This window comes from Natator depressus, chromosome 16 (assembly GCF_965152275.1).
Source record: "Natator depressus isolate rNatDep1 chromosome 16, rNatDep2.hap1, whole genome shotgun sequence".
Taxonomy (NCBI): Eukaryota; Metazoa; Chordata; order Testudines; family Cheloniidae; genus Natator; species Natator depressus.
The window spans coordinates 22769062-22789539 of NC_134249.1; the positions used below are offsets into that span (position 1 = coordinate 22769062).

General features: G+C 49.0%; 2 protein-coding genes across 3 annotated transcripts in view; one reads left to right on the top strand and one right to left on the bottom strand.

Annotated features, from left to right (window-relative positions):
* Nucleotides 1-3427, top strand: part of PTGS1 (prostaglandin-endoperoxide synthase 1) — a 36921-nt gene extending 33494 nt beyond the window's left edge. For both annotated transcript variants that reach the window (XM_074973505.1, XM_074973506.1), the window contains one exon: nucleotides 252-3427. In XM_074973505.1, coding sequence (XP_074829606.1) covers nucleotides 252-619 — 368 coding nt within the window. In that variant the 3' untranslated portion in view covers nucleotides 620-3427. The remainder of the gene's footprint in view (nucleotides 1-251) is intronic.
* LOC141999766 (uncharacterized) lies at nucleotides 2987-16339 on the bottom strand. The gene is made up of 10 exons (XM_074973507.1): nucleotides 16225-16339; nucleotides 10126-10252; nucleotides 9027-9094; nucleotides 8412-8541; nucleotides 7549-7840; nucleotides 7246-7403; nucleotides 6133-6202; nucleotides 5553-5730; nucleotides 4498-5041; nucleotides 2987-3390 (listed from the first exon to the last, which is right to left on the bottom strand). The coding sequence occupies exons 1-10, from the start codon at nucleotides 16243-16245 to the stop codon at nucleotides 3299-3301; spliced, it is 1680 nt and encodes a 559-aa protein (XP_074829608.1). The 5' UTR covers nucleotides 16246-16339; the 3' UTR covers nucleotides 2987-3298.
* Nucleotides 16340-20478: the final 4139 nt, after the last annotated feature.

Here is a 20478-nt window from a genome sequence, read left to right on the forward strand (position 1 = left end):
CACAGCTTACTACTACTCACCCCACTCTGAAAACTGCCAGGTACTGCCTACTTGAAAGGGTCGTTACCTGCTGCAGGGCAGATGAGTTGTTGAGTGGGTGGGACATGGCCCCGAGAGTCAGTCAGACCGTTCAGTTGGTGCTCTGGATTACAGAGATAGAGCAGCTGAAAAGGCCTGTGTCTTGTACGGATTTGGAACCTCCCTTCTGGGTGACTGTTTCACTAAGACATTCTGTCTCTCTGTTGATGCAGGAGAAGAGGAGAAAGCGGCAGAGCTGGAAAAGCTATACGGAGACATTAATGCCTTGGAGTTTTATCCTGGTTTGTTGCTTGAGAAATGCCAGCCAAACTCTATTTTTGGGGAGAGTATGGTGGAGATTGGAGCCCCATTTTCCCTGAAAGGGCTTTTCGGAAACCCCATCTGCTCTCCAGAATACTGGAAGCCCAGCACTTTTGGCGGCTCGACTGGCTTTGAGATCGTGAAGACAGCTTCGCTCCAGAAGCTCGTGTGTCTCAACGTCAGGCGGTGTCCATATGTGGCATTCCACGTGCCAGATCCTAGCACAGAAACAGGAGCAACTGGTGACCATCAAGACCGCAAACCATCCACTGAGCTCTAGTGTTACTGTGGCTCCTCTGAGGCTGGGCCAATGAGTTTCCTCCTTCATTATTGTCCTAACGATTCCTGTTGTACCCCACGGCCTTGGGTACAAAGTCCTCCCTTGCAGAGAGAGACAGGCACAAAGGAGGAGGACAGTATGCTCCTTGCACCATGTATCAATAGAATAGGAGGCCCCCTGGTTCTGTGCATTATCCACACCCAGGGCTGGGAGAGGGGAAAGGAGAGGGAGGCTGGTACTAGCTCAGGGAGAGCCTGAGTCATCTAAATGCTACAGACACCATAATGGTCTATCTCCACACAAGTGCTTCTTCTGCTAGCAAATTCCCTGCTCTAAGCCAGTTCTGTTTTCCAGCGGACTCTCTGCCTCTCGCTGCTGTCAGAACCTTTGCTCTCAGTATCTCCCCCACACCTTGACTGCACAAGGCAGCTATCACACGTACTTTTCCTGCACCGGGACTGCAAGGCAACCTATGCCCACCAGCTGAGTAGGGGTGGAGCAGTACACAGCCACTCATCTACCCCAGCTGGCCATCACACTTGCTCATCTCTCGGACTGCTCTTATTTTCCTGCTGTGGCCAAATGGTTTGTGTGTTTATATTGTGGACCGACCACCCCAGAGAGCATCCTTAGAAATCACAACAATGAGGATTTTCTCAGAGGGTCTCTGGTTTGGACAGAGAGGGAAAGAAAATCATCCATAGCCTGCTCAATGCCTCAGGGCTTTTCCCCTTGTCCTACACAGATGCAAGGTCAGTAACCCTTCCATGGCTTTAAGAATGTCTGGGAGGGGATGGGGTGAGAGCAGACCCCAGTGCGTTACTCTGCATGATATGGCTGGAGCACACATGTACTGTACATGCCTGTCCTAGGTTATTCCTTACACAAACCAATCAGAGCTCAATCACTTCTCACACACCCAGCTCAGCCGGTTTTCAAACACTCTGGGCAAGCTAGCAAAAGCGACCACCTGAACTGCATGTACAATTCGGCACCGTCAGATAACTGGGCCTGGAAGAGCCCGCTGTCCAGCTTTGGGAACCAGGTCCCGTTAATGTGCTGAGTGGGCTCTGGCAATAAATCGAGAGTTCAACCTGATTCAGTCTTTGCCAGCGCAAGGTGGAAAGCGAAGTGCTTCTGAGAGAGCAGGAAAGCTGTTGAGTTTCATGCTTCTTCAGAGGCATGGGAGCTCCATTCTGCAGCATCACGTGGAGTTTAAAATACTGCTGGGAAGTAGATATTGCTGAGGAGTGAAGGGCTGGGGTAAAATCTGTCAGAGCTCATGGAACCTCCAAACCTAGACCAGCCAAATAACCACACCAATGTACCACAGGGAGCAGTGCTTAGGTGTCAACTAGGCAATCTCTTAATAGGCCTTTTCTGCCTCTAATTGGATTGGGTCCGGATTCTGTCACCCTGACGCACTCTGAGAAGTACCCCACTCCACAAGCGGTTCCACTGGTCCCATAGAGGAAGGTACTACTCAGTGCAAGCAAGGATGTCAAAATCTGGCCCTTTGAGTCTATGGGTCTTAAACTTTCCTGGTGTAAATAGCTCAGAAAACTCTCTTCCGAGAATATATATGCCCTGCTTCAGGCCTCCTGAGGTTCCACACTCCAAAGCTCAATACAGACCTAGGAGCATTGTTTTCCTGCCTTATACCCCCCTCTCCCCCCGTTTCTAGCAGCCACTGGTCTGTGCCTCAGTAAATACAGACTGGTGATGAGCAGAGACATTCTAATCCCCAAATTAGCATTGCAGACATGCAGCTCTCTGACCGATATGTTTGTTTGGAGAGTCTGAACGCTCCCCAGTGTTCACTTGTGACAGAGTGGTCGGTTGTGATCCCAATAAAAGAGAAAGTGATTTCACCTCCAGGCAGATGGAGAATAATAATGGCCAGCTGAGTTCTTCCAGAAGCGTTTCAGGCATCCACTCACCAGACTCAAGTACTAAAAAGTACAGGATGTGTACAGAGGAGCTGGCAAATCACTGGCGTTCGGGTGAAGGGTCCCATTGCCAGAGATGCTCTGGCCAGGGTACAGCATGCACCAGTGTGGGAGTGGGTACTGGTGATGCTCTGTAGCATTATAGCAGCTTAGCCAGATGAACATCTCAGAAGGTATACATGCAAATATCCTTTGCTTTAAGGGAAGCCCTGGGGTGTGTGCACATGGAGTCTGCTCCCACTCTCTCTTCCCATCTGCCATATCTTAGCACCCTTTATTCCCCAGCACCACCTTCCAGCTCTGCTCCAGCCACCCAGCCCTTCTCTTGTGGTGTGGTCAATAGACCCCTCCCACCCTATGCAGGACCCCCCCAGATGAAGCGCTGATCTCCCAGTTGCATACAGCCCCCTCTCTGCCGTGCAGCCTGCTCACACCACAGCTGCTGTTGTGTTCGTTGCTGATGATGAACTGACCGCATACTGACATTTCATCCATGTCACCATGGATTTATTTTAAAGCTCCAGATGCTGACAACACAGCGCTTACATTCTTTCACAGCGTCTCTCTAGCATAACGTCTACCCCGATGTTAATCTCCCCCAGCAGGGTTCTGTGTCCACATCACAGAATGAGATATCCAGTCAGTCACAATGTCACACATCTCCATGCCAGACACACGAAATGCTTCCTGTAGGGTTCATTGCACGTCTTCCGTTCCGTCACAACGGGACTTATTCTGCTACAGGCACATGGTGCTGCAGTGTTTGCCCATGATCTCGCTGTATCCTTCCCTGGATGCTCCCAGGACACAGGGCTTTGCAATCTGCACAGTAAAACAATGGTCTTGTAACTGTCCTCAATTCATTCTCCAAGCCAAGAGTGTCCAAGCTCTAATTGTGACTCTACAGACACACAGTGCCAAGGGATTTGATGACTTGGAGCGCCTTCTTGCTATTTTATGGCTAAACATTCTGCAGCTGGGGGGTTTGTGGCTGATGCAGCACAGAGGAGAGTGACTCAAAAAGCTAGAGACAGGAGCAGATGAGGAGGACCAAAGAAACGGAGGCCATGGTAAGAACAAACATTCATATACATAGTAGAATATTCTGACCCACTTAGGAGCACCAATCATCAGGGCACGCGGCTGCTCCTGGCCTCACTCTGCCAGAGAAGAGTTATTTTGTTCTCTTCAAGACTTCACTGGGTCAGTTTTAATCCAGTCACAAAAAACTCCTGGGCCCTGTGAAAGTCAGAAGAGTGTATGAGCAGGACCCTCTGTGCATGAGAATTCACAAGAGACTCAAGAAATGGAATTCTCCTTAGCAGCAGCAGGCTTAGAAGCTGTGCAGTAAAGAGCACGATATGCAGAGTTTTTATCCAGGAGGATCCCCAAACCCTATTAACTATTTATACAAACTATGCAGGGATTGCTTCTGTCCCCCACTGAAATGCAGCCACCTCTGAGATGGAACATGCAACAGCTTAACAATACACAGCAACCCCACACAACAGTTTGGAACAGAAAGTGAAGCATAAAGTGAAGTGGGAAATTAGGAGTGCAGAAAATTACCTAGAATGGAATTTGTGCTTGGCTTTGCTCTGTATCTTTAATGACCAATCATACCCATGCAGTAAGGCTCAAATGCCCTCTCTGGCCGGGCAGCCAATATGGGCTTAATGCCCATGAGACAGGCTTGACCCACCGTCTGGCCCAATGTACTGGTACATACAGAGCCAGCACCTAACTTTAGAGGGGAAAGTAATTTGTCTACCCAATGATCCACTTCAGGCAGAGACCTGATACTCTGCTGCAATTCCCAGTCAGGGTTTCCAGAGCAGAAAGTCTGACCCAGCCGGTCCCCTGCCCTCTGCCTAGCACCCTGCAATCAGAAATACAGCCACAGCAACAGTAGCAATGGTGCTTACATACCAGGGCCTACCAGCGAAGCTGGCTGCTGGGATGCTGCCCCTGCTGCCTCTGGATGAGATGAATCGGAGACAGTCTGAGTGGTTGCCGGGGCTGAGGACATCTCTGGGCTGCAAGGATACAGGTGTATTTCCACTGTAACAGACATCACGACTGTTTCAGAGCTGGACTGAGCTCCGGGAGGGGAACACTCCACCATCCCCACCAAAGGGGTAACTTGGCCATGATTCCCACTGGCGTTCCTCCCAAGCGGTACGATGCTCCGGAGCAGTGGCTCAGGCCCGTGGAAATACAGCGTGGTGCCAATGTGCTGGAGAGACGGAGAGGTTGCAGAGCACATGCCAGGGGCCCTTGCACCAGGCTCCCCGGGCCTGGCACTCTTCAACTCCGCGGGCACGTTAGAGGGTGGAGCTTTGTGAGGGCTTGGATGTTTCTCCTGACGAGCAGACTCACGCTGCAGGGACACTGGGGAGTCCTGGTATGACGCAACATGCACGTCGCAAGGAGCAGAGAACACAACTGGAGCCGTGCTCCCGCCCAGCAATTCCTAAGCAATGTGAGAACAGCTCTGTGAGTGACACAGGATGCAGCCCCGAACCCAGATAGCACAGTGAGGGGCAGGAGACATTAGACAGCTTGAAATACAGACGAGAGAGACTGGATGGAATCAAAACAATCCACCCAGTAAATACGGCAGATTAAAGATACTGCACCAGACCCTCGCCACTGTAGAGCGGCCTAGCTTCACGGGCGTCAAAGTAGCTACACTGATCTACCCCTGCGGAGGGGCTGACCCACCGATTAGTCACAAGGATGGAATACAACGTCACCTGACTGGAACTGGAGTCACTGACAGGAATGGGACGCTCTATTGTGCTGAGGCTGGGAGAGAGGCTAGTTCACAGGGACACACGACACTGGCAGGCGGTGATGTGAGACACAGGGTGGGGGACAGAGGCAGGGATCGCAGTGCAGTGCTGCGGTACGGGGGTGAGGTGGGTTCAGAGAGTTTTAATGAGGGGGGAACAGCTACCAGAACAGAACCAGGTGCACCTTACCGCTGCCCTGGCCTGTGCTGTCTGCAGAGCCTTGCCAGCAGCAACACCCGGAGGTTCCTCTCGGTGCCCAGCCGCCTCTGCAGGGAGCGTGGGGTCGGAATGCAGCAGGCGGGGGGACGTGCTGCTGTCGTACGGATTCTGCCCAATAGCGTCGACAGTGCATTCAACTTCGAATGCCCTGTGGATTGGAGAGGTGTCAGGGATGGGGAACAGCGGGCTGGTATTTTAAGTGAAAGCCACGTCTTGGTCATTTCATCAGCGACTCACCATGTTCACAGCCTTTCAATCCAGGTAGCAAAGCTCCTCCATCTGTCAGTCATAACCCATCTCCCCTGGCCCCCACTGAAATACGTTGCAGATTCGATTGCAGGGTAAAACTAAAGTCTCTCGTACACATTCCTGAGTGAGCCCATCCCCGCAGCCCATCCCTAGGTGACCCCTGAAGCAGCTGGTACGGACTGTTCCTTAGTGCCCGAGCACCTCTCAGTTCCAGAGTTTTGCTGCTGGGACATAGGATTTGAAACCACAACCAGCCTCACCACTTCACAATCCCATTGTGTATACAGTGGGACAAACTCACCTGTTCTCGTATGCCTCATCCACGTCCAAGTAATTTCTCCTTCTCCGAGAATTAGAGGATTTTTGAGAAGCTGCGGGAAAAAACAGATGTGTTTATTCAGCCACATGGCAGAGTGCACAGGCAGAGTCAGCTATCATGCAGGGCAGGCATGCCAGAGCAGCTGGCCATCTGGTAGGGACAGCGCATCAGTCCTGACAGGCCAGCAACTAAGTACTCCTAGGGCAACGTCCAGAGACTGCAACGAACACACCAAAACACCCACGCAGCAGCGCCTCTGAGCGCTAGCGAGATGCGGTGTCTGAATGGCAGACATTGGCAGAGTTCATCTCATCGACGGGACAGTCCCTCATGAGACCCAGACTCTCCACATTCCTGCTGTAAATCACAGACACGGGAAACGCTGAATCAGGGGCCTGGCGTCAGGGAGGGTGTGAGTAGCTTTAAAGTCACTCCCTGCACCTTCCCCTTCCAGCACGGCTTTTAGTCTTGTGTCCCTCCTCCTGTGGCTTTGCCCCCTTGGTAGACAGACAGCAGGGGCAGGCTGCATACTCGCTGTGCACACACACATCTTTCATCAACATTCATGTTCAGGTTTGGAGCAGAGATGGGCCTGAAATCTGGATCCAAATGTACTCAAGGATCAGGGTTTGGTTCTGGCCGTTGAAGAGATGAGCCAGCTGTGATGTACAGATCCAGATCTGAACCTCCACAGCAGCTGGGGCTGCTCAGAACTGGGGTTCTGCTATGGGCCCATCTCTACTTTAGATAAATCCAGGGGCCAGCAACCCTCCTCTACCACAAACCCTAAACCTTCACCTCCGTCTAACCCCAAACCTATGCACAACTTGGAGTGAAGTGCAGAGAAGTGGAGTGAGCTCTCACCTCTCTAGTCACTTCTGCCCCTGAGCCTGCTGTTTCCAGGTGGCCAAGGAAACAAATCCCGAAGTGTCACCCACATATTGCCAGCCTCAGTGAGAGCGGGACAGCATGGATACCTGCCAAATACAAACCCAGAGCTTTCAACACTGCTCCAAACTCCTTCTGAGGAGTGCAAGGGTCGTTATGCCCCTGGAGAACATGCTGCCTTTCGGAAGCCAGGGCTGAAATACTCACAGGTACTGTTGCCTTTGGCGTGCTCTATTTTCTGGCGGAATGAATACACCCCCATGGAAATGAATATCAAAGCCAGAGACACGGAGACCCCCACAACCACCGGGATGTCATGCTTCTCCAGGACGGGGAGCCAGTTGGAAGCAGGTGGAGATTTCTGCCTGCAAAGGTAGTGCAGTCAGGCCCAGATCCGCAAAGGTACTTGGGAGCCTAACTTACATTGTGGGTCTGGGCCTCAGATCAGAACAATGACATGCACCAGCAGGCTAATGTAATGAACGGAAGCAACTGGCCTCTGTGCGTTACCTTGCTGTCGTGACGGGAGGCCAGGTGGCATTGTCCTGTTTCCTTTGGGTGGACAATCGTACCATCCCTGTAGCGTTTCCAGCAGGTCGAGAATACGCTTTGCTCCTGTGGCGAGCGGGAATTTCCTTGCCCCACATCCCTGAGGGATGCTCGATATCTCCAGGTGGCCCCTGGGCAGCGCTCCCTGCTGGGGCTGCAGTGCCACTTCCTTCACCTTCCTGTTCCAAGGGCAACGCCAGGGCAGAAACCTCTCCTGCAGGCAGGGCCCTCCCCGAGGTGGAGGAACTAAAGGCTGGAGACAAAGAGAGAAGTGCTGCCCTAACGCTTGGGGCCCTGCAAGATGGTCAGGGAAACACCAGCCAGAAACCTTTACTCATGGGGAGGGCGGTGCAGAGACCGAGGCAAGAGTTGGGGCCTGTTCTGGAGCAGCCCCTGGGGGGTGACGTCTCCAGGCAGGTGGATGATGGCCAGGGAGCCATCAGGGGTTATGAAACCCCCCACGTCAGCGTGTCTGGGTGGTGATAACATGCACAGAGGAATGAGAGCCCTCAGCCACCCAGGGCTGAGGGAGTCCCTGGGAAGTAACATGGGCACCGGAAAGGCATGATACTCCTGACAGATCGTTTATGTGGGCAAGAGGCAAGCAAGGCCCAGCCATGCTCAGGCCACTGCCAGCAGGAGGCTCACATGCCATGAAGCCCTAGAGGAAGCCAAGGGATGATGCCTGCAGCAGATCGAGCAGCAGTGCCAGTGGGAGTCCAGCTCAGGGGGGCAAGGTAGACAGCACACGTGGCCTGGAGGGTGTCATGCAGGAGAACACTCGTGGCACCCCCCTTGACACACGCATCACACCTGACACTCACAGGCTCCTGAATCCGGGTTGGGCCCAGGACGTGAAGGGAAGCTGGTTCCCCTTGTGTGAGCTGCCTCACTTGCTTTTACCAAGGGGACCTTGGCAGACAGCCCCTCTCCTCTGGCATCAGCCTGTCTGAGCTGCAAAACACAAAGTGCATTGGATACGCTGTCAGTCTGGCTGAGAGGCAGGCCCAGGAGTGGATCCGTGGCTGGGGGTGCTGCCTGGGGCTCTGCACCTGGAGCAGCCCTGTGTTAGCCTCATCATGGCCCCATCTCCTCGCGTGGGGCCCTGCCAATCACCATGCTCCAGTCTCTGGGGCAGAGCATGACCTGGTATAATGCAAGCGTGAGACAAGCTTCCTCCTGTTGCCAGGTGGCCTCCCACAGAGCGAGGCTCTGCTATCCCCAGGCCATGGGCAGCCAGGTGAGGAAATGGTTGTCCGTTACTGCTCCCATCCTGATATGAGAGCAAAACATCCCCACTTGACACCTCATGGGAGGTTCAGCTTTATCCCACAAAGGGGAACTGGACACAGGAGTGAAATCCTGACCCCACTGAAGCCAGTAGCCAAATTCCCACTGAGGTCAGGACCTCAACCACAAAGTTTACATGCCAGATATACCTGCAGGAGGCTGGTGACAGAGGCTGGGGTATTTCCAACTCCCTCATCCCAGGTGTTCACTTCTCCATCTATAAAAGATCAGGTGTGTGTCACTGCTGTAGTGCTGGAGACCCCATCACCCCCGATTTCCTGTGTACAGCCAAACCCTTTGCATCCTTCACAGACAGCCTCCACGAGCTGCCTGATGTCTCCATCCTCTCAAGCAAAAGGAAGCGCAAGAAACAGTCAGGATGATCTTGAACCCGTTAGCCAGAAAACCCATCTGTCTCCTTAAGGAAAGTGGGGGCCCCAGACAGACAGGCCCTGGTTAGCAATGGCTGTTAGCAGACTCACATGTGACCCCAACAGACCATGGGAAGCTGTGCTCTCTCTTCCACCATTCACAGTCAGCGTTGCCATCCTGCTGTCCCTCCCTGCCGCGTTCTCAGCAACACAGAGAAAGAAAGGGAGCCCAGGAACGGGAACGTTGCTGAGAGCTAAGGTCAGCAATGCCTCTCAACCTATTGCAGCAGGAATCTGAAGAGATGCATCATAAGCAGCACAAGAAAGAGTCAGTGGCCGGTTCAGCTGAGCTACAATATCCCCTGGGCAGGAGGTAAACGCTGCAAGGGACAGAAGGGACAGTCCAGCGTCAGCTCTAACCTTTCCACAGACAGAGATGCAGCAGAACCGCACACCGTGCAAAAGGACGGATCTGAAACAACCCAGGCCATTCAGAGCAGCACTCGTGTTTGGGGCTAGTGGGATGGATCAGAACAGGCCAAGTGCCACTAGCCACCATGGCTACAATAGGACTAGCCTCTAGAATCTAGCTGCATCAGAGGGCCTCCTTGCTGCCAATGCCTGCTGCCCTTGGGCATCCAGAACTCTGTGTCCCAGCTGACGGAGCTCATAGAGCCCTGGGGCTTTGGATGCTTTAGGACTCCAAAGAGATTCCTGAGTATGTGTCTGTCTCCCTGGACCCATCAGAACAACTCCAGGGACTTTATTATGGCTGTGGCACTGTCAAAAGCTGCAGCCCGGCTGAGTGACTGAGATGCCCAGCATTGCGAGGGCCAAAGCCTGCTCCAAGGGATAGGGGCTTCCACATCACACTTACCCAGTTCCGCACTGCACTGGCTGCTCCTCAAGTAGCAGTTCTGTATCACACTAGAAACAAGCATATAGAGTGCCACAGTCCCCATGGCTCCAGCTCGGTGCTCACTGCTTGAGGCTCTGATGAGTGCCTAAGAGACACAGAAACACTGGATGTGAGCACAGCAGCATGACAAGCTCCCACCCCAATCCCAGCCCAGTCCTCTTCTTCTCTAACACCTAATTCCAGCCTTAGCCCACTTGCCCTTTGCAGAAGTTGATGTCTTGTGGTGTGCCCAGACGCCACGCTGATAGGCACTCTTCCAGTGCTTGTCATGGGTTAACAATAGTTCTTAGGCAAATAAGCACATTACAGATACTTGACCAGGTTTATTCTTTGTCCCTGCCAGAAAACACTTCTCATTCATGGAGGCAGCCCAGTGTAATGACCTGCACCGAAATCTAGGTCCCCAAGATCTAGTCCCAGCTGTGTCACTGACTCGCTGTGTGGCCTTGGGCAGGTCACATAACCTCACTCCCTCTGTTTGTCCAGCTGCATAAGTGGAGTAGTATTTACTGCAATGCATTATTGGTATAGCATTCGCACCTAGAGACCCCTGCCCCGCCGCACCAAGCACTGCACAAACTTGTAACAAAAAGATGGCCCTGCCACAATGACCTTACAATCTAAGACAAGACCAGAGCCCTCACACCTCACGGGGGCTGCGCAGATTCATTAGTGGAGTCTGTAGAGTCCTCTGAACACGGGAAGGGCCAAGCACTCTTATTAGCTGCAGTCCATGACTTCTCGTTTTCCTTGTGGGTTGGCCTTTCCCTCGGCTCGGCACTAGATGGCGCCTGTATCCCACGAGCTGGGGACCTGAAGCTAGTGTCACTTTCATCAGGAATCCACCTTCATTTAGTAATGTGGGTTGTGACAAAATGGCTGATGTTGGTATGGCGGGTCCCACGCTTTTCTTGGCCGGGGGAGGGCCAAGGGGGGGAAGGGCTAGGGTGTCACCTCTTGCCCCTGCTCGTGGGGCACCGAGAGCCCCGCTAGTGGCCCGGGAAGGTGGTAGAGGAAGGGGGAGGGATCTGGGTTTGCTCCTCACTCTGAGCCCCAGCCCCTCTCAACCCCTGGGGGTTTCTTACCCTCTTCCCCCTTGGGTAGGGATCCCCTTGGTCCTTGACGCCTCCCTTCCTCCGGTTCTCTGGTCTTTCAATTCTCAGCAACACACTTCCAAACTCCAGTCCTCTCTCCTTCCTCGCTCCACCCTGTCTGCCTGAAGGAGGGGGTTTTTATTAGGTTCCTGACAGGGCCTTAATTGGCTACAGGTGCTCCAATTAACCTGTAGCAACCTTCCCTAGTCTACAGAGAGCCACGCCGAGGGATTATACATCTCCGCTAGACCACTCTCCCACTACTCCCTGGCCCTGCTGTATCACAGGGTTTACAAAGGGAGTTGTCTTCAGAGTCTACAGAACCACAGAAACCCTCCCATGGATACACAACTCCATAGACACAGTCTCTCTCATAGCCCCCCAGAGCACAGTCCTTGCTGCGCAGGAGACTGGAGTTAGAGCTTTTGCAAAAGGTTGACGTTTGCTATTTATTCCCAGGTGGAAGTTACAAACGTTTAGCTACATTTTGGCATGACAGAAAGCGTTGTGTGTGTGTGACCCCATAACGCTCCCTTCCAGCCACCCCCAGAACCTCGAACAAGTAACCGAGACAAGAACGCACAAGTCTCACAATGCATGCAGTGCCGTGCTCCCCAGATGGATACACAGCACTCCGCTCCCTGAGCTAGCCTTTCAGTCCATGCCAAACGTGATCCATGGAACATGCTGACCCCAGCACCAGCCTGGGTGGATGCAGTTCCCCCTGCACCAGCCCAGGACACTTGGGATCTAGGTGGGTGAGGTGCAGAGAGGCTGAGCCAACCAAGGGCCACCTCCCAGCCCAGGGGTGAGGCTAGAATAGTTGTCACAGACACTCCATGCTGGGGCGCGTGGGCCACTGGATCCACAGAGTCATGGTCCTTCTCCTGGACAGCCTCCAAAACTGACCTTCCACACAGGGCCCCACAGAGGCCAGCATGGAGACAACTGCTCAGCGCACAGGCATGCACAGACCCTCTGCTCAGCTGTCTGACCCCAGCTCATCTCCAGCAGTGATGGGGAGGGCCCAACAATGGTGAAACTGGAAATAACTAACCAGCTTTAGCCTTGAGAGAGCCTCTAGTATCTATCCATATGTGAGCCCTCCTCACCATGGTATCTGAGCGCCTCCCACGACCAGGCCCTTTCACCCAGGTGGAGCTAATGTTGCCAACTGTTTGCACAGACCATTTAAATTGGAATCAATTTACCCATCACAATAATGCAGCCACCTCTGGGGTAGAATATGGCAGCAGTAGTGACACTGCATACCAAGGTAGATATTACCTCCACTACAGTGTGCACTGAGATGTCACCCTGCACCCAGAGCCTCTGGAACTAGGGATACCTGCTTTACATTACTGCGGTGCTTTAGAGATTACCCTTATCAGACGTACCCGCACTTCACTGAACTCCTGGTTCATGAAACACAGCCATTTACAGCAAGTGTAAGCGGGGGAATAGTCCCGCTATTGTGGGGAACTTTCCTGGCTTCTGCACTACCCCGGTAAAATGGGCTAGCGAAAGGATCTGAGTCCTCGCTCCCACTTCCTTTACCCAGTGGCCTCCCTGCCCTTGAGGACTCCCCTTCCACTCTCCTGTCTGGCAGAGTCCTCGTAACCCCAACAAGGCTGGACCCAGGATTCCTGGGGGGCTTGACCCCCAACCCTGCTGTGGTCACCTAGGACAGGGGCTAGGGTATCCCCACTCCAGGTTACTCTCTCTGCACTGGGCACTTCTCTGACCCACTGAGCGTTACGTACAAGTTAAAGCAAATGCAAGTTATTTAATCAACAATTAATTTTAAAAAGAATAAGGAAAAATGGGAAAGGTTAAAGAAAACACATCACCCCGCTCTGTGGCAGGGAACATCACAAACAGTGTCTATGGAATGTCAGGGCAGTTCACACTCTGTTCCTTGTAAGTCCCAGGCCTTCTTCTCAGGCCCTGGCTTTGCTGCAGGGATGGTGTGGGTTGGACTCACACACCCATCTACTGTGGCAGAATGGTCTTTAAAGAAGATGAATATGGAAGAGCACAAAGAGGCAGCATTAGCTTATCGCTGAATGACCTCCTGAGCGATGACTCACTGCACATGGGGCTAATGGAGGAGGATTATTTAGTGGATGATCAATTACTCCCCATTTCCTGGGAAGAGAGTAGGAGTTTACAAGGACAAGATCAGTTGACTGAGGCTTATTGCCATGCAAATGACCATCAGGTTAAATTGAAGGGGCATTCATCTGCTAATAAAGTTGGACTTCACCTGTTTCTAACATCTGTTCTCATGGGATAAACTGCAGAAAATCCATGCTTTGCAGTTCTCTTTCGCCAACCGCAGGAGCACCAAAACGTTGTCTCACCGATGGCCACACCCATAATGGTGACTTATGAATTCAGGCGCTGCACTCGGCTGCTTTTTATGCTCTGTCTCTAATATGGAAGTGCAGCCCACAGGAATAGAAGCAGCCCATGCCCCATCACATGCTGGGGGCAGTAAGGCCATTCCTGTGTTACTGACAACACGACTGAAGATCAGGAAAACAAAATGGGTTTTGCAAATCTAATTTTCTTTCTGACTTTTGTGAAGTTTAAGTTTTGCACTTCAGTCAGCTTAGGGCAGTGAAACTAGTCTGGTGAGTTTGACTCTAGTTCTAGGGAGTTTCATGTGCCTGTTCCCAGGCTCCAGCTCAGGACCTTTTGCTTGGATTTCCAACAAACCAGGGGAAGGTTAACAAAAATCTGAATTCAGTGTTTTAAAAAGAAAAGCCAAACCAATAAATAACAACCCATTTTTATCCATATAAGGTTTTTATAAACACCTCTCCCAATTTCCACCTCCTCCCCCAGGAAAACTTACACAGAGGGCCTAACAATACTTTAATCCTTTCTTTTTCAGTCTTGTTCCTAGTGCCTGGAGCAGGGCTTGGTGACACTTACAGATGTCTGAATTTAGACCTTCTTAGGAACATTCAGCGATCTCACTGTCTTCCTTTCACTGAGCAGACATTTTGGGTTTTGTTGTGTGTTTGGATTCTATAGGCCACTCTGCACGACTACAGTAAAACCAGAGTAGAGTAACTCTACTAACATCAACCAAGTTATTCCAGATTTACCCTGGTGTAACTGAGTTCAGAACTAGGCCTTCAGAAAAGGTTATACATTCTGGCTGCTCTCACCTGGTTTATTTTGCTTTCTCAAAGAAAGCGTTTACAATGGGTAAACCTGCCGATTGCATCTCTCAAAGTCCTGTTAATCTCCTTTTTCCGAAGATGAAAGATCAGGTGCAAGTAGAGGGCTTGGGTTTAATGCCAGCGCTTTCATGAGCTGAAATATGCATGAAGCAAAACAGACAGAGCTGGGGCCAACACAAGCCACAAACCAGAATGAGTGGATAGCTTTATCACCTGGAAGAAAGGAGAGATATCTGACCATTCAGAATGGCATAAGGATTTCCTAATAATACATACATGCGGAAGTGGGGCAGTCGTGGGGAAGGGGCCATCATGTTATATCTCTGTCATGTTACTCCTCTGAATGCCTCTTTCAAATGAAACATCAGGAAATCGTCCCTCTAGGACCATTCATTTGTTTGGTGTCTCTTTGAAAAAGAAAAGCTAACACTCTAAAAGGGAAGCGAAACTGGAAGAGGGAGACTGAGATAGACATAGACAACACATGTACTGGGATGAGTGCGAGATGAAAACACAACAGATGAATGAGGTGAAAAATATGTCATATTTTTAAAAGATTAAAGCAATGGGAATGTGAAACAAGCCAGATTGCTCCACAAGAGACCACCTGGGGGCAGGTAGCCCACACAAACCATTCTGGACCCTCTGTTCCTTAACTAACCTTTTCTTAAGCACCACTGAGGGATTTGCCATAAATTCTTCTCAGCAACTGGCCAAAATTGGGTTCAGTATCTGACACCTCTTATCAGCTGGCTCTAATTCACAGGGGTGAGCTCTATAATCAAAAAGATCTGTTCCACCGCACCTGGCCACCTGCTGTCTGAAAATTCTTCTCATCTCCAGCAACATGACAAAAACCGCAGAATTCAAAAGCACAACATATGTCTGCATCAAATACATTTAAATTGGAACCTCCCCTGGCATTTCTCACAAATCCACAGGTAGATACAGGACTAACCTGAGCAGAGGTCTTCCTGTACTACATGGACCTACTAGAGAAGCCAGATACATATGGCCTGTAGCTGAATGTTTATTCTGCCATTTGGTTCGGGGATAGAGCAGCAGCAAGCACAACACAGGGAAGGGGAGCTGTGATCACAGGGACTCAGAGAAGCAATGAAATTCTTAACATTTTCACATTCCTACAGCTGTTTCCTACTGGTAGCTAGCATCTCACTAGGGAAGAAGCACATGCCATACACCATCCTTATGACCACACACTCTTCTGCATCTCCTTACTCTTGCATTTCAGATAAACAAAGCAGCATAGACACTTCAAAACATTTAAAGCTATTACACGCCAACTGCCATCACCTCTATTTTGCAAGGACTGTCCCCACCTTTTCCAGCTCTCCATTGCAAAAGCTCTTGCACTCGCATTGTCTCTCAGTGGAGTTGAAGTCTGTCCTTGTTTGTAGCTTTCAGATGTTGGCAAGTTTGCCAAGGTGAAAAATTCTGTTCTCATTCAAAATAAGGTACTCCACTTCTAACATGATAGACCAATCTTTTGCAAAGCAATTAACTAACAGTCTAATCCCTTTCTTAGAATGATCAAACCTCCCCCAACTCAGAATAATAGACACACTTACACCACACTTTACAGACATTAACAAAACCACTAACTTTCGACAAAGAGTTTACAGCACAGGAGATAAACTTTGGTTGGATCCCTTTTGAGAAGCAACAGAATCCCTGGTCCTTCTGCTGTCTTGGTAGGGAAGCAAAGGCAGTTGTGAAAGGCTCAGGGATGCAAAGCTGCGGGCTGATACCTGTCCCATTTCACAGCCCATGCTGCCTGTGTGTGCTCCCTCTTGCTGTTCGCAGTCTGGGATCCATGTTGCTGAGCTGCTGGATTGATCTGCAGGAGGAAGATGGGTGGGCTATGGGCTGCTGGATAGTTGCATCATCAATCTGAGTCTACACTGCTTACCCAGCAAACAGAAAACCCTTCAGGAGATGCACAGTGAGCTGTTGCTTAACCACCAGGGAGATTGGGCTGGAAGATTAACTCTTTCCTTACTCCAGTGGATATACACTTTCAGTGGCACAAAGCCCTGGTGCTAGGGATAAGGTGCATGTGGGAAACCCACCTGCATTTAACAATTGCAACTATTAATTTGTACCTCTTTAGCATCTGCTATCTCAGAGCCCCTCACAAACACTGAATCTCACAACAGTTCGATGAGGTTTCTATAAAGACACATTACTACGTGCAAGGCAGATAACTGTGCACATAAGTATAGTTGGTCAGAACATTTTCAACAAAAGTTTTTAATAAAAAAATGCTGTTTTATCAAAACCAAACATTTTGCGGAAATGTGCCAATTTCAGCTGACTGTAAGGTCCCTGAGTGCCAGGGTGAACTCTCTGGAAAGAAAGACCCAAATTGAAAACCTGATGGTTTAGATCTGAAAACAGACATTTCATCACAATTCCATTTTCATTCCAGTGTGGAATGAAAAACTTTGAAACCTGAAAAGTTGTGAAATGGAATGGTCATTTGCAAGCCAGCTTTATGCATGAGTGCTCTTTTGCACATGCAATGCTGATTCTGTTCTTGTGTATGTTTGCATACACTGATTTTGCATCTGCAGTTTCTGGCCATGTCTACCTAGGAAAGAGATGCGCTGTAACAGGTTAGTTAACACATGAACACAGGGTAAAATATTAAGGTAGACAAAGGAAGGTTTGGTTCTAACATGCGTTAGCTGGTCGAGGTGACCCCTCCTACTAACATGTTAAAACACAAATAGCCCAAACACTAATATTTTAACAAGTTAGTTAACATGTTCATTTCCTAGGTGGCCAATCTGGAAAATCCAGTTCAATACAGCACAAATTCTGCTACTACAGAATCTCTCTTAAAACTTCTCTAATGGGGTCAGCAGTAGGTCAGACCCTTCATTCCTCTGTTTGCAAGGGGCTGGCTTTCAGACAGCAGAGACACTGTGGCATAACATTCATCCTCTCTCACCCCATCGCCACCCTACTATGTATTACCTTCTTCATATTACAATACATTGGACCATAAACTCTTCAAGGCTGGGACCTTGTCTTGCTATTGGCACCATAAAGCACCTAGCACACACTTGAGGACTGTAAATTAATAACTGAGAGGTCATCCGGGGCAGCAGGAGATTGTTTTGATCCTATTACAATTGCACTGCGATAGGGAAAAGAGCACTTTCCAAATGTGCAAAATTTCAAAGATATTCAAATAGTGCCAATCCCCTCTCTGAAGCCGGGTTTTATTATGATGCTAATGTGCATGCTGACTGCATTGCAGACTTCATAGTATATCAACCTGAACATAAATTATAATCACTTTGATTTTTTTTCTTAAAAATGCTGTTACTAATGCTCAATGGCTTCATGTCGCATAATGTTCATGTTCTCTGCTTGCATTTCTGAGATAGAGAAAATCTTAGCTTGGAGCTCTTAAATGCCTCTTTTGTGCTTATAAATTTTCCTTAAGTTAGCTGCAATTCAAGCACGTTCATATTTTAATTGCATTTCTTTTTCTGTTTATAACTCTCTTTTAAACATAACTAAATTAGAAATATTAAATCCTCTTATGTCCACAAGCGTATTACTACTATAACAGAAATATAGAAAGGCACTGGTGAGGGCTGAGTGTCGCCGCACAGACACATGGTACAAATCAAGCCACCTTAAAATATACTACACTAGGTCAAGTGTTTATAATTCAAATTACAGGGTGTCATTACAAATTAATCCACTTTTTCCACAAAATGGTAACCAAAGATCAAAAACAAGTCAGGGAGTGAATGAATGAGGAAATGGCAGAGTGTTCTAATAAAAAGATTCATTACATAAGGGGTATATTTAACTCAATAATTAGAACATTTAGTATATAAAGAAAGTACACACTCCTATATAACCCATTTGGGTTGGCTATATTACTTGTGATTACTGCAGTCATGCTGAAATCATGCCAATAAAACCTTTGCATCACTCTGCATCTTGTATTTTTTTAATGAATTGGTTTACATGACATTTTACAGACTGTTTTAGAAATATTTTAGAGACTTTTAAATGCATTGGTACTATTCTTTGTATCCCTATGCTAGTCAATCCAGGCTGCCTTACTTCCATGAATCCAGCCACAAAGGCTGTAGGGTCGAGAGAGAGAGAGGGAATAGCTTTCTGTAAATCATAATGCTGCGATCTAATTTATAAAGCGCGCTCAGCACAGCACAGACAAAACACGAAAAGGTCATCAGCAAAAATTAAACCATCATAACACACACTTGAAAAGAAACTCAAGAGTCAAAAGCTGCTGCAGGAGGAAACCAGTTCCCATAACATAAAGCAGCAGCATTTAGTAACAATAATGATCACTAATGAACAAATGGAGCCAGCCAGTTCTGGAGGTTTCTCTCCTGTAGCATGAAGTGGGACCCGATCTGCGTTTTTTAGGGACGATGGGAACGTTCAGGCCCATGTTGCTGGGCAACCGAGACAGTCACAGGGATGTTTTTTAAAAGGCTTTTGTCATTTTTAACAAAAGATGGAAAAAATGATTGTGAAGCCTGCGTGGAGGTTTTTTGTCACCCCTCCCGCCATATATATATATATTTTTTTGCTGCTTGAGTGCATTCTAATGATACTGAGTACAAAGATGTGCTCCCAACAGCTGCTACAAGAGTAAAACCAAAATGACTGACATAAGAAGGCAGCTTTTGTTTTATCTGAACTTTCAGTGTAGAAACTAGGCAACACACTTCAAATTGGTGGGAAGGTACCCACAACGCCTCATCAAGGATCTACAACTTGTCCTGAAGGACGACCCATCACTCTCTCAGATCTTGGGAGACAGGCCAATCCTTGCTTACAGACACCCCACAACCTGAAGCAAATACTCACCAGCAACCACACACCACACAACAGAACCACTAACCCAGGAACCTATCCTTCCAACAAAGCCCGTTGCCAACTGTGTCCACATATCTATTCGGGGGACACCATCACAGGGCCTAATCACATCAGCCACACTATCAGAGGCTTGTTCACCTGCACATCTACCAATGTGATATATGCCATCATGTGCCAGCAATGCCCCTCTGCCATGTACATTAGCCAAACTGGACAGTCTCTACGTAAAAGAATAAATGGACACAAATCAGACGTCAAGAATTATAACATTCAAAAACCAGTCAGGATAACACTTCAATCTCTTTGGTCACTCGATTACAGACCTAAAAGTGGCAATTCTTCAACAAAAAAACTTCAAAAACAGACTCCAACGAGAGACTGCTGAATTGGAATTAATTTGCAAACTGGATACAATTAACTTAGGCTTGAATAAAGACTGGGAGTGGATGGGTCATTACACAAAGTGAAACTATTTCCCCATGTTTATTCCCCCCGCCCCCACTGTTCGTCAGACATTCTTGTCAACTGCTGGAAATGGCCCACCTTGATTATCACTACAAAAGGTCCCCCCCCCGCCGGAAATAGCTCACCTTACCTAATCACTCTCATTACAATGTGTATGGTAACACCCGTTGTTTCATGTTCTCTGTGTATATAAAATTTCCCCACTATATTTTCCACTGCATAATGAAGTGAGCTGTAGCTCACAAAAGCTTATGCTCAAATAAATTGGTTAGTCTCTAAGGTGCCACAAGTCCTCCTTTTCTTTTTGCGGATACAGACTAACACGGCTGCTACTCTGAAACCTCACATTAATATTTGTATGAAGTGAGTTGGTTTAGTTTATTTATTGGCTTAAAGAAGATTTTCCACAACATAGCTGTTCAGTCATATGTAAGGCCAAATTTAGCCCTAACTTCTGCCATGTGTGGCCCCTGCGCCTCTAGGTTATATCAAATCACAATGGGTGTAAATGCAGCACAGAATGTGGTTGGTTGTGAAGTTCTGTTGCAAGTTTTGTGGGGCAGAGACTGAGTCTTCCTTTCATACACTGTGCTCAATAAATAATGCACATCAAAGAGTCCTCATTTCCTGTAGTCTCCTTGTACAGTCAAGTTGCTGTGGTC